We start from the raw sequence: 11,291 nt of genomic DNA, 5'->3' as shown, positions 1-11,291 counted from the left end.
GTGTTGTCCACCTAAGCATGAATTAATAACTTGTTTTTCAATCATTGTATTTCCCGCATAATTGCACTTTTAATGATATACTCAAGGGGTGACCAAGCTAAGAGAAAGAGCCAAAATCTCCCAATATGTGCTTAGACTAGCCTTGATAAGGTTAGATAATAAGTGGGTGCCCGATTGGTTATTAGGTGTGGATGCCTAAACTTATAACTCCCTTGTATTTAAGTGAATTTCTCTAATGAGAAAGGTACATTACCTTGGGAGTTGATTGAGAGTGTGTTGTTTATTCTTGTGCTCTAGCTCTCTAACCTATGCTCTTGCCCTTTTGGTTAGTGCTTGTGTGCTAGTGAGAGTGTGTGAGTGAGTGACAGTGACAGTGACAGAGAGAGAGAGAGAGAGAGAGAGAGAGAGGGGGGGGGAGGGGGGGGCTATTATCTTTGCATGGTGGAGCATGGTCTTGTACGAGTGGTGGGGAGTCCCAAGCTCTACGTATACAACTCTTGTGGTGACAATGGGAGGCGAGTCTTCCTAAGTGCTAGCTAACATTTGTGTGGATAAACTAGGGATAGTACATTAGAGTCTTTGTAGTGTTATTTCGTTATTAGTATTAGGGTTAGTATCTAGAGTTAGGGTTAATAATTAAGAGTTAGTATTAATTTTAATGATAATTTTAGAATAAAATTAGGGTTAATGTTAGTAGTTTATGTTCTTAGTTAGGATTTCTAGCTAGTATTACCTATTAATATTGGAGTTAGCATTAGTTAGTAATAGTGATTAAATATTAATTAATTAATATATAGTAAGACTATTTCTAATATTATCTAGATTAGGTAATATTGGGTGTAGGTAGGCTAGTTAGTTGGACGAATAAGAACTAAAAAAATAAATGAAAAGGTTACATGTGGTTTTTGACAAGAGGATGGGTGGAGGAGAAAGCACCCCTAGACGCATGCAAGAAATCGTGTGAGCTTGGTGAGCTACCCACTATGCATAATGTGGAGAGTTTATGCATGTTTATGTGTAGAGCATGCATAGAGCATACACATGATCTATGTCAGATATGTATGCATATGTGAGTTATGTATGCTCTATGTGAGCCATGTAATGTTTTTATGCATAAAGCGTTTTATGTAATGCATTCTCTATGTGAGTTATGTTTTTATGTTTTTATCCATATAGATGTGGCCATCATGCGGATCATCATCAACGGACCAAGATATGACATATGGAGGAGCATCCTCAAGTACACCAAACATATGCAACGTGCTTTCAAGGCATAGGTGGATTGGAAACTAACTGAACTCTAGGTATGGGACCAAACAATTGAGTCACTAAGCCTTGTTCTGTGTCTTTTATATGTACAAGACATGTTAACTACTATCCCCCACAATAACTTATTTCTATGCATCACACCACCTTCCCTACCTCTCTCACTTCTACTTTGCGTGCCCTTCACTCTTCCACTTTCCCTACGTCTAGTGCTTCAACTTATCCTAGTGCTCACAGTGCATTCCTATCCCATCTACGGTGCCATCTCCCAAGCATGTGGCATCCTCACAACGCCACTCAACTAGTGATAACTCGAGGGCTTCTTAGAGCCGTCGGTGATGTGGTGGGTGGGGATGATGCTTTGTGGGAGGTGCATTGTCACCTTTTCCTATGGCATCACATGACGTGCTCGGGGAGGATGGTATGATTTACTATACCCTTGATGATGAGAGTGGGCCTTATATAAACAACATGGGATAGAGGGTTTATTATACCTTCCCTCATTTAGTCAACCAAACCTAATAGGATGCCTTCAAATCAAGGGGAGAACAAAAAGATATAGATTTCATGTATGTGGTGTAGTGCATGCATGAGAGGTTCCCAAATCCACCACACACGTGTTTCTCCGATCTCACTAGGTGAGGAATTAGATAATAAAGATCCTCAATAATAGGAGTTCTCGCACAAGGAGATGCGTGAAAGATGGGAAACAAATGCGCACCAATTTCACCATTGAGGATTGGGAGAAAACGAAGAAGGAAATGAGGGAGGGTGCTCACTTACATTCTTCCTAGTTTTAATTTTTTTAAATTTTCTTTTTGTATAAAAAAATTATCTATATGAATAAGAAAAAGAGCTAGGTTAGACTAGGGAGTCCTGTGCACACTTCCCAATTTACCCCAGCCTTTTTTCCCACGCAATGCAATCACTGCTCAACAGTAAAAATAACAACAATATTTCATTTCTCATCAGTGAAATAGCACTACTAAATAGCAAAATTTGCTACTATTTTTGCTGCTGTGAGTAGCGATCTTATTTTGTAGCGAAAATAGCAACGTTTCTAGAGCAACAAAATAGGCTTGACATCTTCGTATCCTTTTAGTTATTAAAGTGTTGTTATTTTTGTTTGCGAGACCCTCATTCTAGTGTAGTGGTACTTTAGTGCCATATGCAAACCTCCAAGGTCTTCACATGCTTATACACAATTTGCTATAAACATGGTAAGGAGTCCTTCAATTCCATTGTTCATATTGAGCATATGTTAACTTAAGGCTAACTTGGACCATCGACATGTATCAATGCACAAAAATACAAAGGACATGTACACTAGTGAAGAGGAGCCATCTACAATGAGCTAAGATAATGCTCACGCAGTGCAAAGTAACTAAAGGATGTACGTAGACACGATGGGCATTGCCTAACAATCATTGTCCACCCTCACTTATGTGTTGTCCACCTAAGCGTGAATTAATAACTTGTTTCAATCATTGTATTTCTCTCATAATTACGCTTTTAATGATATACTCAGGGGATGACCAAGCTAAGTGAAAGAGGCAAAATCCCTCAATGTGTGCTTAGACTAGCCTTGATAAGGTTGGCTAATAAGTGGGTGCCCAATTGGTTATTAGGTGTGGATGCCCAAACTTATAACTCCATTATATATAAGTAAATTTCTCTAATGAGAAAGGTACATTCCCTTGAGAGTTGATTCAGAGTGTGTTGTATATTCTTGTGCTCTAACTCTCTAACCTATCCTCTTGCCCTTTTGGTAGTGCTTGTGTGATAGTGAGAGAGAGTGTGTGTGTGTGTGTGTGTATGTGTGTGTGTGTGAGAGAGAGAGAGAGAGAGAGAGAGAGAGAGAGGGCTATTGTCTTTGCACGATGGAGCATGGTCTTGTACCAGTGGTGGAGAGTCCCAAGCTCTACGTAGACAACTCTTGTGGTGACAATGGGAGGCAAGTCTTCTTAAGTGCTATCTAGCATTTCTGTGGTGGCCTCTTCTACGAGAGATACGGGTAAGCAGCGACATGTAAAAGGTGAACTCTTCACTTGGTTAGCTTTGTGTGGTGGGTTTAAACTCTCCATTGGTGCTATTGCCAGCAGGGACACGATTGTTTTCCTTAGTGTGTGTTTATTTAGACTCTTGTGTAGGGCTTATTTTCTTTGTTGTCATTCCATAAAAGATACGGTGTTGGTCGTTTTCCTTATTGCATTTGGTGTAAGATACGTTGGTTGGGTTGAATCAGTAGATGGTAAAGGATTTTTGGTTTCAGATTTGTTTGAGTTTCTAAGTAATTTTAGGGTGTTTTGTAGGGTTCCAAGGTAGAGTTGGGATAAACTAGGGTTAGTACATTAGAGGCTTTGTAGTGTTATTTAGTAATTAAGATTTAGTATTAGTATTAATTATAATGTTAATTTTAGAATAAAATTAGGATTAATGTTAGTAGTTAACGTTCTTAGCTAGAATTAGTAGTTAGTATTACCTATTCATATTAGAGTTAGCATTAGTTAGTAGTTAGCATGGTAAGATTATTTATAATGTTATCTAGATTAGGTAATATTGGGTGTATGTAGGCTAGTTAGTGGTACGAATAAGAACTAAAAAAGAAGTGAAAAAGTTACATGTGGTTTTTTAGCAAGAGGATAGGTGGAGGAGAAAACACCTCTAGAGGCATGCAAGAAATCGTGTGAGCTTGGTGAGCTAGCCACTATGCATAATGCGGAGAGTTTATGCATGTTTATGTGTAGAGCATGCATGGAGCATACACATGATCTATGTGAGTATGTATGCATATGTGTTCTGTGTAAGTGAGCTCGATGTGAGCTATGTAATGTTTTTATACATAAAGCTTTTTATGTAAAGCTTGCTCTATGTGAGCTATGTTTTAATATTTTTATGATGTATACCATTAGGAGAAATGTGGGCTCATTTTTTGGCCTTTTAGTTTTAGAGAGATGAGGAAGAGGCTTTCATAAACAGAGAAGTTCGGCATTTTCCTAGTGACCTTAAAATAATAATTGATGAAATTACGATAAAATAATACTTAAAATGCATCTTAAAATAATAATAACTCAACTTAAAATATTACTAAGGATATAATCATGAATCTTCGCACGGACAAACTTTGAAGCTAAAAAGATAGTGGTAGTTAATGAAAGACAATCTCTAAGTTTCCCCCAAATCTAGCTCTAAGTTTTCCCCCAAATCTAGCTTTAATCTTCTTCGTCTCCGAGATAGTGGTACTTTTTTTTTCTAAGTTTCCCCCAAATTTAGCTCTCATCTTCTTCGTCTCAGTTAATGTTTTTATGCATATAGATGTGGCCATCATGGGGATCATCACCAATGAACCAAGATTTGATACATAAAGGAGAATCCTCTAGTACACCTCCCATACCCGCCGCCAAAAATGACTCAGATTTGCAACGTGTTTTTGAGGCATAGGTGGCTTGGAACTGGCAGAACTCTAGGTATGGGGCCAAGCAATTAAGACGCTCGGCTTGCTCCCTTGCCTTTTATAAACCAGCAAATACATCAACTATCCCATAGTCGCTTATTTCTATGCATCCCACCACCTTCCCTACCTCTCTCACTTTTACTTTGCCTACCCTTCACTCTTCTACTTTCCCTACTCCTCGTTCTTCAACTTCTCCTTATGCTGCTGAGCACACTCCTATCCCATCTACAGTGCCATCTCCCCTAGCATGTGGCATCCTCATAACGTCCCTTTGCTATTGATAACTCGAGGGCTTCTCAGAGCCATCGGTGATCTAGTAATGAGGGAGGTGGGTGCAGTGGATGCTTTGTAGGAGGTGCATTGTAAACCTTTACCTATGATGGCATCAGACGACATGCTTGGGGAGGGTGGTATAATTTATTATACTCTTGATTTTGAGGGTAAGCCTTATATGGACAACACGGGAGAGAGGGTTTATTATACCTTCCCTTATTTAGTCAACCATACCTAATAGGATGCCTTCTTCAAACCAAGGGGAGAACAAAAAGATATAGATTTCATGTATGTGGTGTAGTGCATGCATGAGAGGTTCCCAAATCCACCACACATGCATTTTTCCAATCAGTGGGCGAGGAATTGCATAATAAAGTTCCTCAATAATAGGAGGTCTCACACAAGGAGGTGTGCGAAAGATGGGAAACAAATGCACGCTAATTCCACCATTAAGGACTGGAAAAAGGCGAAGAAGGGAATGAGGGAGGATACTCAACACCCTCAACAAAAGGTGGCGCATGATGCGAGTCAACTGCTAAAGCACGGTGCGACTAGGTATGGATCTAGAGGAAAGGCAAGCTAGCTCTCGTAGGATTTGTAAGTTTTCTCTTTACCATTTTTTACTAACCTTACTTCATTTGTCATCATGATTTTCATATCTCATGCATGTTTTAATTTGTTGTAAGAGAGGGAATTAGGTCACCCCCAACATATGGGGAGAATAGGTACCGCAAGCATCACAACGAAGCCGACACTTGTGAGTAGCTTAAACGCCACAGAGTGGTCATTGAAACGGATATTCAACTAGCTCGGTAGGTCAACTTAGTAAGATCCTAACCTTGAATTTTAATTATCACCCAACTTCTTCTGTATGTGGCTAACTTTTTTACATTGTATCACTATTTAAGGTAGGAAGACAATGCTGAAAGTGATGGTGATGATGAAGGTGGTGGTGCACATGGTAAAGATGTGGACGAAGATGAAGATGAAGATGATACTTTAATTAGTCTTCGATGTCTTCATCTTTACATTTTTAGACAAACACCTTATGTAATTTGCAACCATGTTTGTAATTTGCAATATAATCCATGACATTGATGTATTGTAACTATTTTTCATATCTTAAGTGTTCTTTAAAAAATGTGATTAAGTAGTGTTTAAATAATGTGATTTTAAAAAATGTTTTAAAAATTTGATGAAATAGTGTTTAAATAATGTGTTATGCGACTGTGCTCTTTGTTTGTTATAGTGCATGTTAATGTGGAATAATATCATCTCATTGATGCGAATTTCAATTTTGACCGATGTCGGGAGTTGGGGTAATTGAGAGACGTTTTCAGTAGAGTTTATTACTAGAGAACGTTCATAAGAACATGACATTAGTAAACAATCTTTGCATCTCTTGAGCAATGTCTAGAGTCAAGGTGACCTCGTTTTATTGTAATTGAGAATGTTAATGCAATCATTGAACAATAGTTCTAATTAATGCAATCAACATGCTTCAATGGCATCTCACTCTATCATTGTCCCTCACACAGACAATCATGCCCACTTCTGTGAGCTCACACTCACCGCTGCTGCCCACATGGCGTATCCCACCACCAAGGACCTAACATTCCATGTCATTGCCCAAATTGGTGTCTCTGAATCCCACATACTAGTTGCTAACTTGGAGCACGTCGCCACCACCATGCATACTTATTTTATTTGCAATTTTCCTTCTAGCTCATGCTACTCACATTCTCCACAATAATCATCTTTCATATGTTTATAACCATTATCATAACTCTTTGGCATATCCCCACCATGCTCTTCATAACCCCCTTTCATATGCAAATCACATGAATCACTATGTCCACCATAACCATCATTTAAATGCCAATTACAATGCCTTTTATCACCATGATCCTGCACAAGCTTCGGAAATTTCCAATGAGCCATCCTCTTCACGATTCACCCCTTTTACTCCCTTGAGGGGGAATGTGTGGGAACAAGCTCGTAAAAGTGTTGATGATTCCGAAGCTCCACCTCCTAGAGTGAAAATGAAAACTGCTAATGCCATACACAACTCACGTTATGATCGTGGGTGACACAAGTGCACATGAGCTTTACACATCAATGTAAATATAGCTCTTTTATTTTTCAAATAATACTACTCTCCTAATGACCTTAATCGTATTAAGGGGGAGTGTTGTGACTCGTGAGTGTAAGACGTATTAAGGTCTTAGAGGCAGATCACACGAAGGGAGTGGCGAACAGAAATGGCCCATCTGGTGTGAAAGAAAAAGGCCACCGATGGTGGGAAATGGCCAAGGCCCAAAGTGACCTTGGGCCACACGCAAAAATTTAAAAATTATCCCTCCTTTTCTCTCTCACGCCTATTTTTGAATTTCTCCACGCTTGTATTACTCACCTTGCGAGTGTCCCTATCTTCTTTACATGAACTGCAACTGTTGCTAGAAGCTTGCTACACTCCCTCTCTCACCATAATGGTTATTCCTAATCATGTCCAAGCTATTTCTATGGCTATGCTTGACATGGTGGTGACTCTATTGAGTGTACTACTCTCACGAAGGAGAAGCACAAAATTTGAACATGCAGCAATGCCACTTCATTTCGAATCAATAAAAAAAGTGCTCACTTCAAGCCAGAACACAGTGTTCTTATTAGCTTTTATCCAGGCCATTTCAGCGACCCAGGTTTTATATGTTGCATCTGAATGTTGTAGTATCTCACAGCTTTATGTAAAGCCGAGATCCCTTGATTGGTGGAACCATTAGGTGTCGGTAGCTCGAGGGGATGACTCAAAAATCAAGGATCTCTTTAGGTTGCCAATGACCTTATTTGAGGCTTTGAGAAACTTACTTCAAGAGAAACTACAACAAGGGGCCATACCACCATCTCTAGCCCATGTAAATGGGCGAATACTCCCGGTGGAGAAGCAGGTCGCAGTGGCTCTTCTTCATCTTGCAAGTGGGATACGCCTTATTGACATAAGTGAGCACTTTGGTATTGGTAGATCTACCGTATCTAAAATTATTTGCAAGATTGTTGAAGCTTTGCTTGTACATCATGGTCGTTTCATTTTCTGGCCACACGAGATCCCCATGCACATGGCAGAAGTAAAGAGGGGCTTTCTTCTTCAACACGGCTTCCCAACTATTGTGGTGCGTTTGATGTGACTCATGTCAACATGGACAAGCCAAAATGCGAGAGCGGGGTAGATTGGTTCGATCGAAACAAAAACTACTCCATGAGTGTGCAATGCATAGTTGATATGGACCTTAGGTTCATGGATGTTTTTGCAAGCTGGCTGAGTTCAGCTAATGATAAGAGGATCCTATGAAACTCCTCATTTGCTCAATGTGTTGAGCAAGGTCTCCACTTGAGTGGTACAATCTTCCAACATAGGCATCTATCAATTCGCGAACTCGTATATTGTAGGAGATGGTGGGTATGGTCTCAAAGATTGGCTTATGACCCCGTGTCTGCTTCCACAGACAGAGAATCAAAGGAGATTCAATTTCAAGCTATCTTCTACACGTATTGTGGTTGAGAGGGCATTTGGATGATTAAAGAACCAATGGCGCTATTTGAATGGAAAGATTGCATGCCCAAGGCCAAGAGAACTTTTTAGAATCATAGTTTTCTGTTGCATACTCCACAACATGCTATTAGACATGCACCAGGGTGTAGAAAGAGATGTTAATTCCAACCTTGCCACATCATCCTCGTCAAGTTCCTCGGAAAAATGCTTAGGTGTTGCGCAACTCACTAGCTAGATATGTATGTGGCTGAATAATGCTTATACATACGTGCTACAATGGAAGCATTTTGTCCCTAATGGCTCTTTTTGTATACCGACAAACCATCTTAACTCCACACCTATTTTTGGATGTAGATATCACTCTAATTAGCTCTTATCTCCTTCGATGTTCTAATATCAAATTCAGCATCGTTTTGCACTTGTAAATGACTCTTACCTCTTGCAATCTGTGTGTCATGTTTTATCCACACCAATCAGGTGATGCCATGTGGGTGAACGTGCTTGCAGTATTTGAAAAAAGTAGTAGTGCTGTCCAAGAAAACACATCACAATCGCTAGCTTCTCACTGTGCCCATATAACTCAGCTTCCTTTGCATCAACGGATGTGTTTCTGACACCAAATGCAAAGCAAAGCTGTGAGGTACATAGGACATACCAACAAAGGGGTCTCTTTCCAGCAACCCATTCCTAGCAACCTCAGCATGCATTTCTTTGCCCTTAGCTGCCGCAAGATTTCAAGCTGCAAATAAACGTTGTCTGCGGGACAGGCCCTCTCAAGCTCAGTTTGGAATAAATCAAGCTAGTCTTGTTTTGCTGTGAGCTGCACGATGCATCTCCTTATGAGGCGCAATGTCTAGAATCTTGGAAGGAGGTCTGCAGCCTCTTTGCCCAAAAAGGCAGCTGGACATGGCCCTTGAAGTGTTGTCTTGCATCGGCACACCTCCCTCCACCCACTTCTACGTTTCCCTCCTCAAGGAATGCAAGAAGAGCAAAGCCCTTGCTCAAGCCAAGCAAATCCATGCCCATCTTGCCCAACATCGTACCCCCCTGACTGGCCTTCTGGGTGACTACTTGGTGATGACCCCGGCCTTTTGTGGTGCCATTGAAGATGCTCTCCACACATATTACACATTGCCATGCCGTACAGTCTTCTCCTGGACCGCCATCATCTCTGCTTATGTGGAACGTGCGGCTGCTCTCAAGACCTCTCAAAATGTATCAATGCATGCTAGATGATGGTGTCTAGTTGGACCGGTATACCTTTGTCAGCCTTTTCAAAGCTTGTGGCAGCATACCTGACCTTGAATTCGGCAAGAAACTACATGTTGATGCTGGTCGGAAAGACATTGTGTCTGACGTCTTTTTCGGAAACACCCTTGTGAGCATGTATGGCAAGTGTGGGAATATTGTTGAAGCAGAGCATGTATTCTCTGAAATTACAGGCTTTGCATCTGATGCCTTTGTTGGCGACACCCTTGTGAGCATGCATGGAAAGTGGGGCCACTCTGGAGGCAGAGCAAGTATTTGGTGCATTATCCCACCATGATATTGTGACATGGAATGTGGTGCTCTCAGCATATGTTGAAACTACATGTTGATGCAGGCCAGAAAGACATTGTGTCTGATGTCTGTCGGAAACACCCTTGTGAGCATGTATGGCAAGTGTGGGACATGGAATGCGATGCTCTTAGCATATGTTGAAACTTGAGCAGAGCCAAGGATAGAAGGCTTTAAAGTTGTACTTATAGATGCTAGATGAAGGCTTGATTCCAGATCACCTGACATCTTTGATCACCATTCAAGCATGTGCCATTCTGGCAGAGACAGAAGAAGCTCTTTAGAGGAAGGAAGATTAACAAAGGTGATGCTGATGCCCTTAGGAAAGGATTTGCATGCTAATGCCCTTAGGAAAGGCTTTGCATTAGATGTTATTATTGGCAGCACCCTCGTGAGTATGTATGGCAAGTGTGGTGTGGCAATTGTGGAAGCTGAGCACATGTTTAATGCATTATCCCATCGTGATGTTGTGTCAGGGATTGCCATACCCTTGTCAGTACGTTGAGCAGGGAAAAGGACATATGGTTTTACAGTTGTACACACAAATGCAAGAGGAAGGCGTAAGGCCAGACAACTAACATTTGTGACCACTATACAGGCATGTGCCACTCTTGCAGAGATGGAACTTTTTATGGACGGGAAATCGACCAAGACAATGTCTCTTGAAATTGGTAAGGCATTACATGCTGATGCTTGTAGGGAAGATGTCTTATCTCATGTCTTTGTCAGCAACACCCTTGGCAGTATGTATGGCAAGTGTGGGGCCACTCTTGAGGCAGAGCATGAAAGGCTTTACATTGGATGTCGTTTTCGGCGACACCCTATGTGTAAGCATCTGGAGAGACCCTCCAGTTGCATTTGTTCCATGAGACTGCATCTCGAACTGGAAGCTTGTCAAACACTTCCTCTGCCTTTACAAGCAAGCCACAGTTGGCATACATATCCACCATGGTGCTACCAATCAAAACAGCCCTTCCCAACAAACCTCTTCTAGCAATCTCATGATGTATTTCTTGACCCTTTTCTGTAGCTCCTATGCTGCCACATGCCTTCAAGCCGAGTACAAATGTGACAGTATTTGGAGAGATGCCCTTAAGCTGAATCTGTTTAAAACAGTTCAGTGCCTCCTCACCATGCATGTGTTTGGCATATCCTGCAATTAGTGCATTCCAGGAGGCAACATCTCGAACCAAG

General features: G+C 40.9%; 1 protein-coding gene and 1 pseudogene across 2 annotated transcripts in view; one reads left to right on the top strand and one right to left on the bottom strand.

The window, feature by feature from the left end:
- Window positions 1–9,389: 9,389 nt before the first annotated feature.
- LOC147623140 (pentatricopeptide repeat-containing protein At4g18520, chloroplastic-like) lies at window positions 9,390–10,602 on the top strand. The gene is made up of 4 exons (XM_086821738.1): window positions 9,390–9,726; window positions 9,821–10,060; window positions 10,144–10,198; window positions 10,344–10,602. Exons 1-4 carry the CDS (start codon window positions 9,390–9,392, stop codon window positions 10,600–10,602), a joined length of 891 nt encoding a protein of 296 aa, XP_086677864.1.
- Window positions 10,024–11,291, bottom strand: part of LOC147623139 (pentatricopeptide repeat-containing protein At4g25270, chloroplastic pseudogene) — a 2,196-nt pseudogene continuing 928 nt past the window's right edge. Inside the window, exon 2 of the transcript XR_015269407.1 lies at window positions 10,024–11,291. This exon is cut by the window's right edge and continues 381 nt beyond it. The product of XR_015269407.1 is annotated as a pentatricopeptide repeat-containing protein At4g25270, chloroplastic pseudogene (transcript).

The sequence above is a fragment of the Cibotium barometz genome, chromosome 27 (assembly GCF_041138505.1).
Source record: "Cibotium barometz isolate CiBa-2024 chromosome 27, ASM4113850v1, whole genome shotgun sequence".
In the NCBI taxonomy this organism is placed as follows: Eukaryota; Viridiplantae; Streptophyta; class Polypodiopsida; order Cyatheales; family Cibotiaceae; genus Cibotium; species Cibotium barometz.
The sequence above is the reverse complement of the archived record's forward strand: the minus strand, read 5'-3'. Positions and strand labels throughout refer to the sequence as shown.

What these genes read in the sequence shown, in the direction of transcription:
- LOC147623140 (XM_086821738.1), top strand. Translation starts at nt 9,390, where the DNA reads ATGTCTAGAATCTTGGAAGGAGGTCTGCAGCCTCTTTGCCCAAAAAGG. An exon ending in CATCTCTGCTTATGTGGAAC is followed by an intron (nt 9,727 to 9,820) that starts GTGCGGCTGCTC and finishes GCCTTTTCAAAG; the next exon opens with CTTGTGGCAGCATACCTGAC. An exon ending in CCACTCTGGAGGCAGAGCAA is followed by an intron (nt 10,061 to 10,143) that starts GTATTTGGTGCA and finishes ATGTTGATGCAG; the next exon opens with GCCAGAAAGACATTGTGTCT.